Source organism: Lasioglossum baleicum, chromosome 14, assembly GCF_051020765.1.
Source record: "Lasioglossum baleicum chromosome 14, iyLasBale1, whole genome shotgun sequence".
Classification (NCBI taxonomy): domain Eukaryota; kingdom Metazoa; phylum Arthropoda; class Insecta; order Hymenoptera; family Halictidae; genus Lasioglossum; species Lasioglossum baleicum.
The window spans coordinates 10321831-10338350 of record NC_134942.1 but is presented as its reverse complement, the minus strand read 5'-3'; the positions used below and the strand labels follow the sequence as shown (position 1 = coordinate 10338350).

Sequence of the window (16520 nt, the reverse complement as noted above, 5' to 3'; positions counted from 1 at the left end):
TCCCTTGACCACCTTGCCATCTAATTTTTTCGTAAAAATATGCAATAAAACTCGAGATACGGAATAACTTTTAAACCATGAATATTCGCACGCATTAATTTATTCAAAATAATACTATGAGACATTTATTAATTCTAGCTAATTAATGTTTATAATTTCTGGGCTGCACCTTCTGCACCGACGAGATCATGTCGATGGCCTTCTGTTTCTCACTCTAGTCAGAATATATTTTAGAAGCCTTAAGAGATCACCGAAATATTCGGGTGACACGAACTCCCATAAGGCTGGCAGTCTTTAGTACCTCTAATTTTTAGCCTGGATCAGAACCTACGATTTCATTCGACTTCATATTTGGACATTAATTTAATAATGAGGTATTGATTTAAAGGAGTAAAACGCATTCAAGGTTATCAATAATTTATTCGTTGCATTATATACCATAACGACAAGTTATTTCACGTACAAATATTGAAAATAGGGCGATTGATGTCTTCGCTTTTCTCGCGTCTAGAACAGTTCTCGTTTCAGGGTTTCATAAAAATACTCATCGACGTGTAACGAAATTATATACTATTTACAAAGAGTACGTTCGAAAATCTATTCGTTAACACTAAATACAAACCCTCTAACAATTTTGGTGATTACGTTTCGTACAGTTACGAACACCTGTTCGATGCAGCTATATCTTTTTATAAACAGTATCCGTAAAATATTGATAAAAAAATACCTCTATTCAGCGAGATTTTTTTCGGAATTTTCCTGAATTTCTATACAAGTATGATGAAACGTGATGCCTACGTAAATATAAACGGGACGACGTGTTACAGCGATAGAAACTTAATTTAACAACTAAAATTAATTCAACGATTCATGTCCATTCGAAAATGTATAGTCTGTTTCTAAAGTTCTCACAGGATCGAGAGAGATTCATCGAAATGCACTATTCAAACGGCATTCAAAAATAAATATGCAATCTGATTTCTCTTTGCCGAAAGACTTCAGCTATAATTACTTTCAAATGATTCACGTTCGTATAATAAATTCAGTCCACGATGTGCGTTCCTATCACGACTTCCTATCGTGGAGGCACTCGTGGTGGTCAGTTTCTCGTTTAGTAAACGATCACTTCCGTTCAGCCTTTGAATTGAGTTTTGACAAAAAGTCCATCGCCTGATTGTCCCCCTTTCTGTGCTCCAGAGCTTGGATTACGTCCGTACCTAAATCAAGAATGAACAATTATCAAGATGCAATTTAATGTAGTACGCATTGCCGATTTATAGTGTAACGATGGAGCTGTACTTCGTTTCGTTGGACGCGAGAGCTTCAAATGAATTTGATCGAACGATTCCATTCCTTGATCCGGTCCCGTGTCGGGGATCGCGCTGAATGGTAAAAAGGCTTCAGCTAGGAATCGGGATCTGAGGAAGTCCTTGTCTTTCAATTCGAAAGCGATTATGGCGTTCTCCGTCGCCCTTTGTTCCGTAGTCAGGGGACTGAAACGATTTTTATAATATAGAACACGAAACCAGTTGAAACTTGGAATGTTTACCAGACATTTCTAATTGCAACAGGAGTTGTGGTACTCACATGTTGAAGATTTCATCAAAGAGGGGGTACAAATTCTCCTTCTGCACGTGTGTCTTCGGCAACTTCAAATCGGAGAACTTCTCCTCGGGAAGTAATCTAACTTTCACGTACGAGTCGCATGTGCCTGGAAAACAAACGCAACAATGATCTCAAGATACTCGATTAGATCCACCTGAGGACCCCAATGTGGACTCATGCACGGTGAAGGTGACTATCATTGCTGTCTGGGTCTCCTATCTACGAGGTTCCACACAAATCAACGAATTTAATCTCTACGCATAATAAAGAACAAATAAAATGAAAAAAATTATTCTATAGAAAATAAATACACTGTACACAGTTTCCATTGAATCGAGGAACCTTATAGAGGTTTGCATCAGTCATGACAAGTCCCGCGGTTCTCGAAATACGGTAAATTAAAATCATCGTGTACTGTTTGCTCTAGGCTATGATGCAACGAACAAAAAAAAAAACAACAACATTCCCGTCATGCAAATTTGAGATCAGTCAATCCGTGGGCAGGCAAACTGAATGAGAGAACTAATATTCGGTACAGTGATGAGGAAGAGCGTGTCTCTTTGGATCCACTATTACATACTTGTCTTCCATTCTTTCAGTCTTTGTTTAGATATTGTATTGAGCTTGCGCTTGAGAGTAGCCACCTTGCCTACCAAATCGCCTACAAAATCGAAAGAAAATGTCATTCCACCTCGACGCAAACTACTCGTTCATTCCCGGCGTTCGTTATGCGAATTCGCAACCAAAATTTGAACGAAGCTGGAACTCAAATTGATCCCACTTTTGCGTCTTCCAACGAACGGTATAAAGTGATTTTTATTAATTGGATCAGTTTAATTCGAATAGCCTGCTGAATGATTCAATTGTTCTAATGATCTCACCATTGCTGTCTACCGGTCGCAGTTTTCTTGCGTTGAGGATCTGAATGTTCAAGGAGTTGTCAACGAACTGCGCTTTGACAGTGATCTGGCCGTAGTCGGATTCTTCTAGTTCGTTTTGCTCTTTGATGCGTTCTTGATGGTATCTGTGTATCAGTGCAGCTGTTTCCAGTCCGTGTAGTTCTAGGAGGTTCTCTATTTTCTCTAAAACCTGCACATTTGAGGTTTCATCGGCTCCGATGTTGAAGAATCGCACGAGTGTGTGCAGGGTGCGGTGAAGGTTCGAGTAGAAAGATGGCGGCCTCCTTTTCTGCAAAGCGATTTTTCATCATCTAAACATTTACTGCTTCAAACAGTTCGAAATTAATAAGAATAAGTGTAATACTTGTTCAAGTACCTCTAAATTACTATGAACTAATTGGTACAGCGTCTCGGACATGATCTCCCAAATAACAAGCAGTACTCTCTGGAAATTATCCTCGTTGAGATTGTCGTGCAAAGTACCCAAATTGCTATCCAAATACTGCAAAAGTCTGTCCATAGCGTTGCTGGTGGTGTCTATCAACTCTGCGCCTTCCATGAGGTACCTATACGCCAGTAAAAACTATTAATCCGTCATTTTCTTAAAAAGAGACAAATCTGCGAATATTCCAGAAGTCCTTACCTGCTCATAGCGGGTGCCATTTTATTTGCAACGACCTGCAACAGTTCTATAATCTTATTTTTCACCGTATCGGTCGCGTTGTCGATGATTAGCTGAAGTGTCTGCTTGCAACGTTGCGCTTCTTTTTGTGTGTTCTTCTCTCCCAAAGCGTCTATTATACTTTCAAGTCCTAAATCGTTAGCTAGAGGAGCAATCGATGTCCTGATATAGTCTATATTGTTTATGGCGAAACACCAGGCGGTGGAGACGAAGAATTTCTTCTCGTACACGCTGCTTTCCGACAGCTGCTCTAACTCCGTTGTCAGTTCTGCCTTGCGTGCCATTTTGTCGGCGTAGGCGATCGAGCACTTGCAGATATCCTGAAAAATGCCGGCAAAATGTATATTTAGAGAATTGATAGAGGTTCTTTCTGACATAATAAACGATTAAGCGTTTTCGACTTCCAACCCTGTTCCATCGATAAATTTGTTGCGAATGCTATAAATAAGTCTTCCGATAGATAACAGAAGCGAAGCGCACAGTAGCTAAAAGCATGATGCACGAAACGGCGAATCACTCACGTCGATGATCTTGCCTATGAAGGTGTAGGAGCCTTCTACATCCGGCCAGGCCAGCTGCGTCCAAAACACTTTGATTTGGTAAAATATTGTTAATGTATCCACCGCACTCGAGCTATATTGAACGCTGTTATCGACAGCCTGCAGCGGATCGAACTCGACAGCCTTGTCTATCCGTGTCAGTGCTTTGTAGACCGCTATGTCAAGCCAATGTGCAACACCAGCTCTAAACCACTCGTAGTAAGATTGCACCTTCATGTCTTCGAGCTGGCCCTCTGCGCAGAGCACTTGGCCGAGCCTGAGACCCAAACATTATTACAATTAACAACATTATGTATCGAAAACCAGTAGAAAAACTATTTCATTCGATGTAGTATGTTGTAATTCACGAGGAAGATTTTTATTTTGCGTCAAGGTTCGCTGTTTAATGATCATGATCAAAGCATTGGTAGCGGTAATTACTATTAATATTGCTCACATAGCGTATCTCTGCAACGTAAGATACAGCTCAAACAAAGTGGTCCCCAGACTCAGCTCGACATCCGAGTTGCTGATCTCGATCCTCTTCATCCTGCCACAAATATCCTCGGTGATCACCATGCACATATCACTGATCCTCTTCTCGTACATCATGTAGAGCGTCCTAGCGTACGGGAAATTGATTCGCCTAAAATCCAACGATTCGATCAGCCCGCATTCGCAGCACGAAACATTCGAATTGCCATTTATGGTTCTCACTTGATGAACATCTTGTCGTAGTTGTCAATGGCGCTCTGTAGGTCCGCTCTAACTATTTGGATCACCTTGATGTGGTATTTAAGCGCGGCTTCGTCGGACTCGTTTTCCGGGGAGTTGTTATTCAATATATGCTCGAACCTGATACATTTATTAAACGCTTAAGAACGTGTCCGGAGTATAGTCGAGGGAGTAGAATGAACTGACACGGTGCTATCGTACCATTCGATGCCACCCTGCTCGACGGTGTACTCTAATGCTTCGAGAACACCTGGCCGTTCGTCCGGGTCTGGGAACCACGGGTACATTTTAGCGGGGAAGAGATTTACTTCGTCGGGCACTTGGAGAGACGAGACGGCTGATATTATCCTAAATAAAAAGGGATAGATGATAAATCGATTTTCTCAGAAACCTTTAAAGAAGCGTATCGGTGAATAATTACCCTAAGATCGCAGACAACTGCGCCATAGCGTTCTTGTCCCCAGGTGTCATCCTCCTGATCTTCCTGAGACTGTTAAGGCACGAGAACAAAAGTTTCTTGGTGGCATCCCAGAAGAGTCTAGTCTCGTCTAAAGAAAATAGATCGTTCTCCAGGGGCCTTAGAAGATCTATTACTAGTTTGCTGAACACGGTGAAGTTCAGAGGATGCTCCTGGTGAATCCTGGCATACTCGATCCACTGTGCTAGGGACACGTTTCTTTCCAGAAGTCCTCTTTGCGCGCTGTGTTGCAGGAGCAGGACCTCTGCGGGCGCTGACCATCGGCCACACCAACAGTATTTTTCGATTTTCTCCGTTTCTATTTCGTGCATCAACAATACCCTGATTAGGTGTCTGTGTTCCTGTGCGGCTACTCGATTGTTGTGTTCCGAGCTGAAGGCTAGCCTAAGTTTCACCACTCCTCGACGTTTTGATTTGTTTTTCTTCTCTAGGGAGTACCACATCGAGTGTCCTGTCGTCGGTATGTCCTGTGGAACAATTCAATCGATTGCTACTGGTTCTTGTGAAATTGTTAAATCGTTGTGTACTGGTTAAAGTTTTTAGGAAAGTTCGTGTTACCTTCAGCGGTATTCTACATCTACCGATGAATTCGTTGTCGTGGCTCCCCGTGGTGGCTGTCACTGCGATTTCTTTGGCTAATTTCACTAATCCCCGAACGCCTTTCACATCCTTCATCTTGCTCATCTTCTCGGGCACCGTTTCGGCTGCGTCGAAGTCCCTGAAGTACGGAAACACCCGTGAATATTCTATATTAAGTTGATCGATCGTATTGATCGTCCTCGTTCAAGATTTACCGACTTACCAGACTTCTAGGAACAATACATCGTTTTCTGGGTCGTCCAATGGCCTGCAAAACAGAGACTTAACCAAACGAATACAAATTATGTTCCAAGTATATGTCAAATAAAAACTAATTTTGGTAAAATTCGATAGACCTGGCGAAAATCAATGAAATTTCTCTATAACTCACAGTTCGAAGTGTTCCTCCCACACAGGACTCAACGTGGACGTTTTGACAGCAGTGTTGTACCTTCTGGTAGGCGCCGATTCAAGGTAAAGGGCGCAGAAAGGGTCGCTTTTGCCATTCGAGTCTTTCGACGCCAACTCTTTCGCCTCGATCACCTCGACGTTCAAGTGCATCTCTGGTGGCTGCAGGAATGAATTACGGGTGCTTCAATCAGTGATTGTACTTGTCTACATTGTACCCTCTCCACATGGTAATTGTCTTTAGTTATTTTCTAGTGTGGTATAGAGATGTACCCACCTCCATGTTCCTCGTTTTCTCTAAAACGCTCTCGTGTGTCTCATTGTCGACTTTGAATGCGTTCTGGAGATGATTCAATAGGGTGTCTTGCCCACACTCTTGGCAAACGTCGTAGCCGATCTGGTGTTGGGTCATGTAAACCAGAGCCGCGTAAAGCTCCTCGATCTGTGGAATAGCGTACACGACATTGTGAATGCCGATTAGAAGTTTGCCGAAGTTGAAATGTTGAATTGAACGTTTCATGGATTTCTGTGGACGCGGCCAATGTGTTCCTGTTTATTTAAACGCGATGAATAATTTATAGATAATGAAATTCTGAGTAATCTGTTCCTCCAGTTCGTTTGCTCGTTGCACAGATAAATGGCAGACATTTTTATTGTATTTCAAGTTGAAAACAAGTTAACAAATTCCGTGTCTAGTCCCTTCTAGTTTGGCCGCCGAGGTCTCTTCTGTTTACTCTCCGCCTCGTGATCATTGGTAATTTGATTATCGACAAACGGAGCACAAACCGTCTGCGTCATTTATAATTGTAGCATCTGCTGCTCATGACGCGCCGATAGTCCATATAAGCGACCCACACGAGCCAAGATTTCAGTAATGTAGACAGCGATGAAAATGTTCGAGGTGGAATACTCACGGTTCAAAGTTCTCTGATCAACGCGACGCGTTGACACGTCTCCCGAGCAAATAATTATCAAACAAAAACACGAGCTAAATGAAGCTCTGTGTCAGAATTTTGGCTAGGCTCTTCCAATTAATGATTACTGTACAGTTTAACGCGCTGCGATAGTGCATTTTTTAATTTGGGATTCATAAATCGTGTTTCCGACGAAACAACTATTAATTAACATTTCGCATGAAAATCTTTATTTGTCGACTTTCTACGCAACTCGTTGCATAAATACTTCATCTACCAAAGAGAATGGGGTTGCGAGGGGTTAAAGAACACGCCCCGGACACTCCACACACACTTATACGCAGTGAATTTTCGTCTAATCGACTCACCGTCATAGCCTGAAGCAAAGTGTTCATTCTCTTCTCGATCTCCACCTTGGGCACACCTCGAAAGGTATTCCTCCCCCTGTTAAGGGTAGCTACCCCCACAGCGGGGCTCATGCTCACCATTGTCGACACACTGGCACGGTCCTTTCACTGATCGATCATTTCACCTGGGAGTAGGATCAATTCCCCTAGCACTCACTGATATTTATTCCGGGATCACTTTCACGAGCCAAATTCCATCTGACGAAGCAGCGTCGCGCGTCTTTGTCGCCGGAAGATTTGTATCGGTCTTGAAACTAACCAGGAGAGTGTGACTTTGACAAAGTTCTGGGAACAATGCGATCCACTGCGATCTAGTGCAGCCCGACAATGACCCGCGGACGCATCGGCCGGAAAGCGATGCTGCTAGTTCTCAACAATGACGTTTACCCCTCGGCTACGCTCGCGGTCCCGATCAGGAAAACCGAGATTTTTCGGCCTCATTCTCGAGAGAAGCCGAGTCGAGATTATGCTTGGGTCGAAGATCGATCCACTGGAACGTTACGAATCGATTTTGGGGTGCCGTAATCGCCGCGGTCGTTCGAGTAAGTTACTTTGTTGAAAAAATCGAGAATACCGGGCACTTTGCTGATCGAAAGATGAACTTCCACGGACGGCCGCGACCTTTCTTATCGAGTCCACGCATACACTGACTCGGCAGCAGTGCGTATGCATAATCGAGGATGATCATGTGACCGAATCGGCAAGTAGAATCGGTGACAGTAACGTAGGTGGTCGAGACACGTGAGAATTGGGGGGACCTACTCCGATTAGTAGACAGAGGACGTTTGTGTTAAATGGAAACTTCCTTGGAGCAGATTGTAAGAATAAAAATAAAACTCGTGTGTTGTTTCTCTGCATTATGCTTCAGACTTTACGCGCCTAAACGTAAAATTGATCATTTGAACAGACGAATGTGTCTCCAAGAAAATTCAGCAATGGTAAAAACATGCCAAGTGAAATAAATTTCTTTCGCAGCCTAATTTACAAAAATAGAACTGCCTCTTAACTCCTCCGTTTCAGACTTTACGGGGCCACCGGTAGAACGAAACAATAATACCTTTTCGCCGAAAAAAATTCAAGCAACAATAACAAAGCAGTAAAATTGAACAGAAGTTACAGAACGTTTCCGATTCTTTTCGAGGCCACGGAATTAAATTTTCAACTTTCCGCTTGATCCGAATGTAACCTAATCTTCACTTCTACGAGTGCTATAAGGTCGGAACGATGTCTCCATCCTTTAAAAAATGTCTAAAATTATTCTGTTTAGAAGTTATGCCTCGATGTTCATAAATCTGGAGTTAGGATGTATTTTTTCAAAAGCATGGGTACACGTGAAAGCCACGAGCAGATTGGACGGCCGAGTTCTCACGTCTAATTTCAGACTGACCCTGAAATACTTAAAATTCACTTTTTCCCTGGCCGATGTTACGCAAGGCACTTTGTTTCGTTTACCCGGCAAATTTCAAATGCTCTTTTTTTAGCGAGCAGATCGAGAGCTGTGAAAGGTCGACAGGAATGCGGCGACGTCCGACTAAAATAGTCGATTCTACTCGTCGAGGAAAAACGATTCCTCGAAAGACGTCGAACACATTTATTCGAGGAAGCGCGTTAGAAAATAAGAAAATCGTAAGGAGATTGTTTTCGGTACAGACACATTAGTTTCGGGCAGGCGTGGCAAGAAAATTTCAGCGGGTTTTCGATCAGCGGAGCGGGTCACTGGGAAACGCGAAAACTGGGCCATTACGAGTGCCAAAAGCAATTGACTCTGACAATGGGATTCCATTTATTTGTACGCATCTCGCACAGCATCCCGAACAGCATTGACCTCCTAATCGGTGCCCGAAGGACAGGTATCCTCCTTTTCGGCAAAAATTGTATCATCGCAGGCGGACAACCTAAATGAGCAAACAAAATGATAGAAACAGATTCATCGTACAGTAACTCAGTTCTCGATATGAGTTACCTTAAATAATTCCCCTGATAATCGAGTTAATCCAGAAGGAAAATGACAACGAATCGTCGGGTAAATAGAAGACGAAGGTAACGTCAGCCCTCCTGAACGACGGCCGGCTCGGGCTCGGGCTCGGTCCGTTAATAAGTGAATAATGCATCAATTAAATAATGCATAAAATTTCGAGACGGTCTCCGGGGGACGATTTAAATATCGAGAAACGACGGGACTCGGCATTGGCCGGCCGGTTAACTGGAGGACCAATGGAAACCGCGAAAAGAAGACAATGAATCTGCACAAAGGGAAACTATGTCGTATCCTGTTTGAGGCGACCCACGGGGCAAGTGCAACCACAATGCGTTCGTATGCTCGCGCAATTGCGCCCAATGAAAATTGATATACCGACAATTAGCTCATTGACCGACAAGTCGCGCGTAGACGACGGCCAACGTGTGCACGCACGTTCGCCCAAATGATTCTTGCCACGGTCGGGACCGGTTTCTCTGCGCTAGAAACGGCAAGAATCATTCGGGCGACCTATACACGCGTTCCGGCCTTCGCCGAGTGTGCCCAATTTCCCGTGATATTATGCAAGTTTTGTCGCTCCCGACCGCCCACTCGCTAAACAGATCTATTTTATGCCGGCAACTCAGTTCATTTAAAAACGTCTGCTTTTTCCCATTCTGCCTCAAAGCACCGCTTTTTTTCCGCCGACGCGACGCGCGACGCACTGTGGTCAGAGAAGTTGCAGCTCGATGAGCAAGAATATTGATTTCTGTGGTTTTCTTATGTTGAATTGTTTGTATCGAATCATTCGATTCGTTCCGCCGCGCCGTCGCGTCGTTCGCACCACCATGAAACTATGTCACTGACACTCTGCCAGTTTCCAATGATACAGGACAGAAGAAGATTGCTCAACATAGTTGCTTCTATAGGTTTGATTTATTTTTACGATTGCGTGGATTATGCGACTCGACCAATTGCAAAAGTCCCGCGAACAAAAATCCTAAACCTCAACCCCCTGAGAGAGGCCATCCTGTTACACCCACTCACCAATTAACTCACTTCAAAATCGAATCGCTTCCTTCTCATTCCTATAAATCAATTACTATTATTCTGGACTTCATATCCAGGATAGTTCGTTACAGGTAAAGCTATTCATCCCATAAACTTCAAAGAACATGTCCAGAACGTTCTAAATCCCAATGGGTACCAAGGTCCACTTCACAATAGCAGCTCCCATTGGCATCCACGGTGTCAATCACGGAACCGGAAGTTTGAAACACGGAGCATGCTTCTCATTGTTTCGAGTCATTTGCACGAATTCGAGGCGTCGCAGGAAGCGACGGAAGGACACGGGCAGGATAATGATTCGCGGGAAGACGCGCGACGAGAACTTGACGAAGTCGTGAACCGCACTGCTAGGAATAGATGGACCCGACGGATCACAGTCGTCGTACGTCGACGATACGGCTTGCGATGGTGTGACGTTTCACATCGGCGAAACACACGAGCACAGGCCAGAATCGCGTTTCAGATTGACTTTAACTGCTCGATTGAGCTTAGAGGATAACACCCCGCGACGCGTGTGTCGACGGATCGCTCACGGAATCGAGACACTCGCGTGCCTGCCTCTTCCCCTTTTGCAGACTCGAGAGAACTTCCCTCTAACTTCAAGAGAACACCAAACTGAAGAACAGCAAAATTTGTTTGAAATCTTCATTGCGAGTCTGTTGCTTAATAAATATACTCTCTAATGTTGGAAACGGAAGCGAAATAATCGACGCATTCAAGACCAGGAAGCAGATACGACGTAATTAAGCGATAAATCTGAAATATAGAACTGCGCGAATCGATAACATAAATCGCGGTTAATGTCTCTTCATAACCGCTCTTTAATCCTTAATCGGACTAGGTTCGTAACGTGAATGAGCATTACTGTAACGTCGAATGTAAATTTCTTACTAAACTCACATATTTTTCGTCAAGCTGTAGAGAGAACGGTCCTCCGGCACGTTTACCCATACGCATTATTCTCAACAATGAAATTGAAACATTATCGAGGATTTGGCAGTGGTCTGTAGGTCTCGGCGCCACTATTACATACCGAATATCGAACAAGGGTTCCTCGGCGGATCCTCGGCTAGTACTGGGGGACTTTGTGGAATCGATATTTACCATTGCTGAGCAAAACCGTGCTGAGCCGACGCCATCGTTCGGGCCAAGATTTAAGTGAATAAGAAATCAATCATTCCCGATCGAAGTTATGGAATATTTGATCGTGTTCCCCAAGCCAATTAAAGAATCATCAGCGTATATTCTTCTTCAATATGTTCATAAAGCCTGTATTAATGCTATCGGCGCACTGGTTCAATCATTTGATATTTAAAAGCAATTTTGCAAATTACCACATTGTTACTTCAACGTTTCGATCTTAATTTACATAATTTTCAAGAAATAACTGCGTCTGTAAATTATTATATATTCAGATATTATATTGCATGTTAAACTGAGTTGAGGAAATATTCTTCGATATGGTTAAGAATTCAAGAATAATTGAATTTTCAGAAGAAAATTTTTAATATTTCTTCGAATAGATTTCAGTTTCAATGAAGTCGAATTTATTCTTTCAAATTGTAAATTAAATTTTCCTCATTTGTCGAGCAACTTTTTCCTACTGGCGCACTTTCCCAGGCTCTTTTTCACGTGTTTCCCATAATCCCCGGTCGAAGTGTTTCACATAGCAATCTTTCATGGTGAACAGACCACCCCTTATCCGCGCTGACGCACGCAAGACGCGCTCCAGTCTTATCAAAGTATTTTAAGTTGCCATTTCACGTGTCAATGACGCGTTAAACGGTCCATTCGCGCGTTCCCAAGGATCATTGTTATTTCGAATGAACCGTCGCGTCGACCACGTGTTTCGCCGGTGGCTAAGAAAAGAAACCACTCGACAGTTAAAATTTAGTACAGCGATGAACGTGATCGAGGCGAGACGATACTCGAGCGAATAAATCCGGCAATTTATGATCTATCGACGAAAATTATTATAGCAAACACGCTCGTAAATTGGTCGATCTGTACAGATCAGACGTGAAACAGACATTTCTTTTTTAATTTGGCAAATTTGCTGTTACGCAGTATTATTTTCTACTCACATTCCAGCCCATAGATTCAGCCAAAAAGATGGTAGCATGCTCATTTTCGTCCCTGTCGCTGTCAGTTTCCAGGAGAGCGTCAACAGGCTCTTCGATGCTTGCTTCCTCGCTCAGATCATCTTCCTCTTCTTGTTCTTCTTGTTGGACCTCGTCCTTCTTCTTTGGCAGAGGTCCTTCCACCTGTTCCTGTGCTCGAACCTTCTCGGCCAGCAGAGTGCCGAGATTTTCGAAAAATCCGCCATCGGACTCCTGAATTCTGTGAAACGAACCATCGCAATCGCTTTCATCAAATTGAACAGTGTTGCTCAAAAAATGTTTAGCAGATTTTAAGCGGTTAATAAACAATTTAATGATTTCGGCGCCACAGGTTCGATCAAATGTTACTCCCACTTAATGTTACTTAAAATGTTAACTTAAATGTTACTCCAGTAACATTTGATCGAACCTGTGGCGCCGAAATCGTTAAATTGTTGTTAAATTGATCTACGATCGACATAAAGGAAAATTTAAGCGGTTAGTTTGGTTTAAATCACTCCGTAATTATTCACAATGTTTCCCTCTTATTTCAAAAGTAGATAGAAAACGCGAGAAAGACTTAGTTAATTCGTTGATAAAGAAGCCAGTGACGAAGCAAAGATTATTTTGTTCAAGCCTACAAGTTGCGTTAAAAAAAGGCAGTATTCCATCCGTCAATTGATAGGACCTTTAACAATGGAAATTGCATTTTTCTTGGACGTTCAAGTGGTGTTTTGATCCATTCACACAGGCTATGCCAGCTTCAATGCCATGTTAATTTAACATTACTGTAGTCGCGTGTTTGCTGTGTTTCCCGACACCGGATGTTTTTTGTTAATTGCGCTAAGCCGCGCGCTAATTGAGAGCATTGATTGCACAATGGCCGATCTATGCGCCAGCTTCAGCAACGTATACATAGCACCGCTACTACAATTGAACTGTTCTCTTCGCATGTAGTAAAATAACAATTGCACTCCGAAGTTCTGCATTCTCTCATAATAAATGTCCACAATATTCTGCCAAGGAAATATTTTTCTAAATCATAGTGGCAGCCAACTTTGACGAACACATTGCGTACGGCGACATTAATTTATTCGTGATGTATCAATAGAAAAGAAAGCACTGCACTACGCACTACGCAACGCGGGGCGGTATCCTACTCGCTTACGCAAACATAAATACGGTTCACACCTTTTATTAATGAAGTTGAACGCTGCGAATTTCCAATAGAATCTCGCGACAGTCACCTCTTTCGTTTCCGGCTTTTGCGACATTCGGGCCGCAGCGATCGCGAAATAAGGATGCTGCTCGTCCAGTTTCGCGAAGTGCGCCATTTTTCGGTCCTTACTCCTTCCAGAAAAACAACACAACACACGTGGTTCAACACCGGTTACCATTTATTTAAGAAATCTTGCAGTGCTGTGCGAACTTCCGAGCTGCGGCTAGTGACAAGCGAATTCAAGGATAATGTTCACTGGTATATTAATTTTCATTATTCGGGATCAAGATTGATCAATCTCAATCATTTTCTGTTCCAGTAGATCTAGGAAATATTGTAAATTAAATACGTGTTTACATTCTGGCTCACTAGGTGCAACAAGATTCACTAGAACAAGACTCTTTGAAAAAAACCGTGTCGGTTGAAGCATGCGTGCCGGTGAACTGCTCGTCGAATCCAGCCGACTCTGAAGTCGAGAAGGACGAACGACGTAGGAGGCAGCAAGGTATGAATAAGAAATTTGCAGTAGTTATCGGGACTCGGTACTTTCCCACAGCTTCCAACCGATACGAATCTAAATTGCTCAATTTTGCTAGTTGAATTTTTTTAACCCGTGATTCGCAATTGAGCCTTGCAGAGTTAATTAGATGACACCGCGGTTTTTCCAAAAGGACCATGGAAATTTATTCATTTCGCGTTTTGGTATCAACACGTAGAGAAATTAAAAAGGAATTAGCCGATTAAGATGGTCACAACTGCCCTTATTTTCCGATCTCCGATAGGTCCTAAGATTCTGAAAAGACCGACATATTTTGGATACCAAGGCGCACTTTAAAGAATTTTTTCAGAATTTTTTGTTGCAAACTGTGCTCGCAAAAATGAGAAACCTCAACAAGTGTAATTTTTCAGTTTTTACAAGCACAGTTTGCAACAAAAAATCTGAAAAATTATCTGTATTGCGCCATAGGGTCGAAAAAATGTAACATTTTTTTCACAAGCTAGAGGTTTTTCTTGGTCAGCTGTAGAATGGTTCGATAGTCATTGAAAAACTTCTTAGGTCAGTTTTGACCATCTTACGAGGGAAAGACCCCAAGTGTCCGACTTTGATTTTGATAATTTTTTATGAGATAATGGTATATGTTTTCCTAATTATGTATGCAAAATATTAGGTGTAGTTACTCAATAGTTTTAGAGATATAAACAATTTTAATAAAAATATTAAAATTTCTAAAATAAAGCTTAAATTCATCGCACTATTCTGCCATATTCAAATTTAATTACAATAATAGGTAATTCATTATATGGATGATATAAACGGGGGTAATTTTGTAATCATTCTAATGATGATTGATAGTATTTAAATATAATTATTCGTTTTGAAATTAAACTTTCTAGAATAATATAAATTAATATAATTATTCTATTAAAGGAAATTAAAGATCCAATTGATGAAATAATATTTCAACAATAATATGCATCGGGATAGTCTGAATATCGTCGAGGAATTCCTATTAAACCTAGAAAATATTGAGGGAAAAAAGTTAAATTTACTCCTGTGAATATTATAATAAATTGTATATTTAATATTTTTTTATTTAGAGTTAATCAGGTAAAAATAGGGTATCAGTGGATTAAACTAGCAATAATTGCAAATCATCTCAGTGGTCATCTCAGGTCCTTCCCCGTACTTTTCTATTTTTTTTAGGGAATATGTTGCTTTCCGAATGACAGATAATTCTATGGAATTATTAACACCATCTGTTTATCAGTTGTTCAGTATTGATTTATGAGTCTTTCCAAGAACCCGGCAATGAGCAGGTGATTTAGATCAGTGGTCCCCAACCCCCGGTCCGTGGATCAAGTGGTACCGAGCCGCCCAAGGAACATTAAATACAATTAAATTAAAATTACTAAATCAAAACAATCTAAAATATAAACAATCAACGTCCCCCCCCCCTCTCAGCGGGCCGCGGTAAAATTATCAAACGTTGACCGGTCCGCGGCGATAGAAAGGTTGAGGAGCACTGATTTAGATGATTCACATATGATTGAAATACAGCGAGTACTTCATCGGTAGCTTCTGATCTTCCTCAACAATTTTTCCTGGATGCGAAGCAACAATTAAAATCGATTGAATCAACGGAGTACTTAAAAGCAACATTTCAGTGCTACTAGACCTAATAAAAATACGAATTCTATCATAAAAAATGGCTCCAAATATTGGGATGACATTTACAGATAATGTTTTGCCACTTCTTCCACCTAGCCTATTTTATTATTAACTCGTGCAAGGACGTGAATCATCGAGACGCATTTCAGACACGAAGACAACAAAGCATCGCCTCGTCGAACACGTTCTCTTGATTGCTTTTGTTTTTGCTTCGTAATCTTGCGTGACGGTGATCAGCGGAACGCTTGCAGAGGATTCCTCGTTGTTTAATATTACATAAATAATTGATTGGTTTGTTCGAAGAGAACATTTTACGCATTTACGACAAAAATGAATCTATTTTTAAATTGAAACACAAGAAAGAATACATTATTAATTGCGGGCACTATTTGCAGATTATTATGAGCGTGCGCTAAGTTTATTTAAGGTGTACGTTCACAGGTAGCAGCACAGGGTTTAGATACGCGCGAATTGCTGAACGCGACGATTAATATAAAGCGGATTAAGTCGGTTCGAGATCGTTTTGAAACGAGCTACGACTACCGAAGGTCATTCACGGCTTACATCACTGCAGACCTTGTGCCTTATGCTCGTAAGAACAACACTCCAGTTTCATATACGGTGCAATTCAAATCTATAGATAAACGGCCGCGAATTTTTCGTCTCTCTGAACTTATCTTCATTGTATAATCGAACAGTTAATGCTTGCTCCAGTTTATGGATATGATAAGACAGTTTTAACCAACGTGAAACACGAGATA

The 16520-nt window shown here is 41.8% G+C and overlaps 2 protein-coding genes across 11 annotated transcripts in view; one reads left to right on the top strand and one right to left on the bottom strand.

Annotated features, from left to right (window-relative positions):
* Positions 1–400: 400 nt before the first annotated feature.
* Positions 401–16520, bottom strand: part of Stac (C2 and C2B_Munc13-like domain-containing protein staccato) — a 26972-nt gene continuing 10852 nt past the window's right edge. For 2 of the 10 annotated variants that reach the window (XM_076437830.1, XM_076437833.1), the window contains exons 2-18: positions 12356–12611; positions 6203–6367; positions 5909–6087; positions 5741–5785; positions 5497–5656; positions 4882–5405; positions 4662–4808; positions 4443–4580; positions 4183–4371; positions 3708–4002; positions 3148–3506; positions 2881–3070; positions 2487–2793; positions 2186–2266; positions 1588–1711; positions 1300–1493; positions 401–1217 (exon numbers count right to left, since the gene is read on the bottom strand). In XM_076437830.1, coding sequence (XP_076293945.1) covers positions 1123–1217; positions 1300–1493; positions 1588–1711; positions 2186–2266; positions 2487–2793; positions 2881–3070; positions 3148–3506; positions 3708–4002; positions 4183–4371; positions 4443–4580; positions 4662–4808; positions 4882–5405; positions 5497–5656; positions 5741–5785; positions 5909–6087; positions 6203–6367; positions 12356–12611 — 3448 coding nt within the window. In that variant the 3' untranslated portion in view covers positions 401–1122. Of the gene's footprint in view, positions 1218–1299; positions 1494–1587; positions 1712–2185; positions 2267–2486; positions 2794–2880; positions 3071–3147; positions 3507–3707; positions 4003–4182; positions 4372–4442; positions 4581–4661; positions 4809–4881; positions 5406–5496; positions 5657–5740; positions 5786–5908; positions 6088–6202; positions 6368–7207; positions 12309–12355; positions 12612–13561; positions 13721–16520 lie in introns of those variants that run through there. The other 8 variants (XM_076437832.1, XM_076437837.1, XM_076437836.1 and 5 more) reach the window with 8 other exon arrangements.
* Positions 13526–16520, top strand: part of LOC143215587 (uncharacterized) — a 23672-nt gene continuing 20677 nt past the window's right edge. Inside the window, exons 1-2 of the mRNA XM_076437844.1 lie at positions 13526–13847; positions 13962–14094. The gene's annotated coding sequence lies outside the window, so the exon portion shown is untranslated. The remainder of the gene's footprint in view (positions 13848–13961; positions 14095–16520) is intronic.